Source organism: Etheostoma spectabile, chromosome 15, assembly GCF_008692095.1.
Source record: "Etheostoma spectabile isolate EspeVRDwgs_2016 chromosome 15, UIUC_Espe_1.0, whole genome shotgun sequence".
Classification (NCBI taxonomy): Eukaryota; Metazoa; Chordata; class Actinopteri; order Perciformes; family Percidae; genus Etheostoma; species Etheostoma spectabile.
Window position 1 is genome coordinate 30,252,486 of NC_045747.1, and position 4,754 is coordinate 30,257,239.

The 4,754-nt window shown below is 44.8% G+C and overlaps 1 protein-coding gene across 1 annotated transcript in view; it reads left to right on the forward strand.

Annotated features, from left to right (window-relative positions):
• LOC116703417 (radial spoke head 1 homolog) overlaps positions 1-4,754 on the forward strand; it is a 17,946-nt gene that overhangs the window by 40 nt on the left and 13,152 nt on the right. The window contains exons 1-2 of the mRNA XM_032538137.1: positions 1-359; positions 3,379-3,431. The exon at positions 1-359 is cut by the window's left edge and continues 40 nt beyond it. Of these exons, the coding sequence (XP_032394028.1) occupies positions 335-359; positions 3,379-3,431 (78 nt within the window). The 5' untranslated portion in view covers positions 1-334. The remainder of the gene's footprint in view (positions 360-3,378; positions 3,432-4,754) is intronic.

Below are 4,754 nucleotides of genomic sequence, written 5' to 3' on the forward strand. Positions count from 1 at the left end.
CTCTCTCTCTCTCTCTCTCTCTCTTGCCAGACAGTCTGCGGTTTACATCGGCAGTAGGAAGAAGACACCGGAGAGCCACAAGAGGAGAAGAAGAAAGAAAGCGAAAGAGTGTGATGAAATGGCAGACACGGAGGAGCGGGAGGAAGCGAAACAAGGAGAAGGAAGGAAGTGAGGAAGAGTAGGGATTTGGGGGAAGAGGAGATGAGTGAAAGATGAGAACAGAGGATGAAAGAGAGAGAGAGGGAGTGTGGTGGCTTGGTTTTTCAATGGGAGGGGTAAAGAATGAGCTTTGGAGATAGAGGAATGCAGACAAGAAAAAGGGAAGAAGACACTAATGCTCCTGCAAGAAGAGGATGTTGGTAAGTCAGTTTGCACCTTTTATTTCCTACATTTTGTCCAGGCTGACTGTTGTTGATCCCAGAGCAGCCCTGACTACTGATCTACTTTCCATTGTCACCCCGTGGGAGAGGCTGCTTGCTGGCAGACATGAACGCGATGTGACAATGTGTCAGCGGATGTTTGCCGACACTGATGTGCGTGCATGATGTAACGGCAAGGAGGGACGCCCAGAGAGGCAGGGGAAGAGTTGAGCATGGAAGTGGATGTAGTAAAGGACGCCGAGGCTGCATGCTGACATAGCAGTGAGTGCAATCACACAATGGGGATTTTCATTCATGATTTCTCATGTGATTGGCTGTTTGAATGTGGGAAGGATGTGCAGGTTTTTTAAAATTCATTTATCTTTTTACAAATGTGCATTTGTTATGTGGAAACCTGTGCATGTTGTATGTGCTCAGTGTGGTGTGTGTGTGTGTGTGTGTGTGTGTTCCCAGTGAAAGTGAATGACTATAAGATTAAAGTATTGATCCAGTCTGGGCCAGGTAGCGAGACGCAGACATTGGTCACACACCCAGCAGCAAGGGGGAAGGGGTGGGGGGAAGTCATGCTTTGTGCATTCAGACCTCCCATTGAAAAAAATCACTTTTTAAGGAAAAACACAGGAATTCTGTCTGTACACACACACACGCACACGCACACGCACACGCACACACACACACACACACACACACACACACACACACCACACACACATCACACACACACCACTCACACACACACACACACAAACACACAATAACACATGTTTGCTTAAGCAAAGCAACCTTCTGATCAGAACTACCCTGTAAAATCTCGTTTAAGAAACAGGAATTTTGTCGTGTAGCACATCCCACCAGAGTCACTAAAGCACACAAACTGGCTGACTCAGGTCACTCGAAAAAACACACTCTCTTTCTCTCACACACACAAACCAGCAGTTTCCCGGTGCCTCCCTTGAACTCATTCACCGGGGGGTCACAGGTTCAAGTCCCAAGTGGGGGAGGGGACTTGAGCGAGTGGGAGAGTGAGTGAAGGTGGGAGGGAAGGAGGAAGGACCGCCACTCACTCACTCACTCACTCACTCGCCCCCCACCCACCCTATGTCTCTGCATCTCTCTTCACCCTCCCCCTTCATATTTATCTCACAGTCCAGCCGCCACAATCTGTCTTCTTATTCAGACACACATGCATTCACATGCAACCATGCATACACAACACACACACACACACACACACACACACATACATATATAGTGCAAATTCAATAGCTGCGACCCTGACATAAAACAACACCGTACCACTGTGTGTGTGTGTGTCTGTGTGTGTGAGCATGTGATATGTCTTTCTCTGTCTTACTGTGTGCGGAGGTCAGCAGTGTTAAAGGTTTATTTTGGCTGCTGTTACCTGAGCCAGGGGCGTTGAGACACCACTGTCTGTGTGGTCCTAATTAACATATTTACCTGTGTCTATCTGTGTGTGTGTGTGTGTGTGTGTGGCATAGGCCTGTGCGTGTTGATAACTATTCACGTATGCCTCCATAAATTAAAGCCCAGCTTTGAGAAAACGTTGCTTGCGTGCGTGTTGTCATCACCATGTCAATGTGATGTAGCTGTGTGAGCAGCCACAGGCTGGGAGGAGCTGAATGCAAACAGACAGCCACACACACACACACACACACACACACACACACACACACACACACATTAGTGTAGGGCAAATGTGTCAGATTTTTACCGGCAGCAGCAGGGACTATTTTTGGCTTTCCCCCACGTGCCCTTGAGCAAGACACTCAACCACCTGTCTGCACAAATTAGTGTTAGTTGTTGTTAGAATTCTAAATGTCGAGCAGTTCAGATCCTCACTGAAAAATCCTTGGATTTGAGTAGTTTTTTGTAGAAGTAGCAAGTTTTACAGTTCCACTAGAGGTTAGGGCAGCACAAACTCTGCTTCCACTGATAGAAAAGGAAAGAAAAATAAACAGAAGGCCAAGGAGCTCTGATTATGTTGCCCCGAGGTATTTAATCAGTAGACGTATTGAGTTTTCCTCCTTTTGTTTGCATTGGTAACGCCTAATCAATTCAAGCATTTCTAAAATAATAATGCTTAGCAACTGTGAATGAGTGTGTAAAATGTAAAAAAAACCTGTCAAAGTACAACTATAGGCAGGCACACACACACACACACACACACACACACACACACACACACACACACACACGCACTCTCGCACACCCACACAGCGTCTCTTTCATAGGAAACAAGAGTAGCTGACCTTTGACCTTTACCATTCAGCCTGTCTGGAAATACCATGCCTGGAATCGATCAACACTCCTATGACCCAGACAGCCCCCCCCACCCCCCCCGCCATTTTATTCTCTCCCCTCACCATTGACTTCCTCCCTCCTCCCTCCACCCCCATCACACCCCCTCCACCAAGACCAACGGTCCAGTCAATGTCTATGACATGCACATGTAGAACTACAACCAGTACATATCTCGACAAAACTATTAGAACCGGCAGTCAGGACCACTATTACACTTACTGCAAAATGCACAATTTGACAATGGAGCTGTGTACCGCTAATACTAGGAATACAAAGTGATCATCAACACAAACTGTTCAATTTGTGTGTGTGTGTGTGTGTGTAATCCGCCGAATCAACATTTAAACATTCATGGAAATAAGTCCATTAGTTCTTTTGTAATCCTGCTGCCAGACAAGGAAACAACACACACCACAACACACACACACACACACACACAACACTCCCACACACACACACACACACACACACACACACACACACACACACACCCTGATATTAACAGTTATCATTTAGATGATAGATATATTTAATTCCATTACCACTCAAATATACTTTGGTATTTCAAGTTCCTTGAATTGCATGTTTTAGGCAGTAATTATATATACTGTGTATTTGATTGGTTTCTTCCTGTTGTGACATTAATTTCTGTCATTTCTTTGCCACTGTGTTCCAGCTGCAGCCCTATGTGGAGCCCCGATCTTCCATGCTTTCACCTGTTTAGCACAGGTAAGTCCTTCTAGCCAGACCTTCATCCACAGCGCTGCGGAAGAGGGTCTGGCTAGTCCACATATCATTCCGGGATGCTGATTCCAGGTAAATCCAGACAACTAGCTAGTCTATCTGTCCAATCTGAGGACTATGGTTACCTGTGTCCTCAGAATCTCTGAGGGTAAATCAGACAGCTAGCTAGACTATCTGTCCAACTTGAGGACACATGGGTACCTGGTCCTCAGATCTCTGCAGGGTAAATACAGACAGCTACTAGACTATCTGTCCAATCTGAGGACTATGGGTACCTGGTCCTTAGATCTCTGCAGGGTAAATCCAGACAGCTAGCTAGACTATCTGTCCAATCTGAGGACTATGGTTACCTGGTCCTCAGACCTCTGCAAGGTAGCTAGACTACTGTATCTGTCCAATCTGAGTGTGGACCAAGTTCCTTCCTGAGTCTATTTTGCAGCGGCACCGTGGCTCTGTCCGGCGCTTAGCTTCACCCAAGACGATTGTGATTGGTGTAAGGAAATGGCGATAAACCAGAGCACGTTTTCACCCCATCCCGGAATGCTGTGTGGACTAGCCGGACCCTCCTCCGCAGCGCTGCGAAGGAAGGTCTGCCAATGCGAGACTATTGTGAGACAGACATTCAAAGTCCTTAATCCAGTCCAGTGATTAGACTGCATTCTCAATGGTGTTCTTATTCTGTTTAGTGTGTATACATTGCAGATACAGCTACCTAAAGTATTGCATTGTGATGCACTATAAGGAAATATTTATAAAAATGATGCTGTTTGCTGTTTTACAACTCCTTAACTATGTAAATACTGTATCATAAATATTGCATAATTTTGCATAATAGTGCATATCTACACTCCTTTTATTTCTTTATTTTTATTTCTACTCTGATATTTATATACTTTGTGCAACTGTAACACAGAATTTCCCTTTGAGGATCAATAAAGTATTTCTGATTCTGATAATGCATCCAAATTCACATATTCCCTGCGTTATTTGTAAGAGCTTCCAATCCCTACAAAATATTTTCAAAAAAAGAATATTTGTTTAATCCAAGATTATTGATGATTCAATTTCAGAATCACAATACCACTAAGTAATACATCCCTGATGATATAGGAGGAATTGCAACAAAAATAAAATATAATTGCATTGCATGTTTTCGGAAAAGAGGCTAGAAATGTCCCTGTTCTCCACCCTAAAGAAAGAAAGATGCACCTGTAACTGGTCTCGGTTGGTTTGCTGTCCACTACACCGCTGGTTAAGAGATGTGCGTGCACCTGCGGAGCTCTTGTCTCTTTGTGTTTAGCGTCGCCC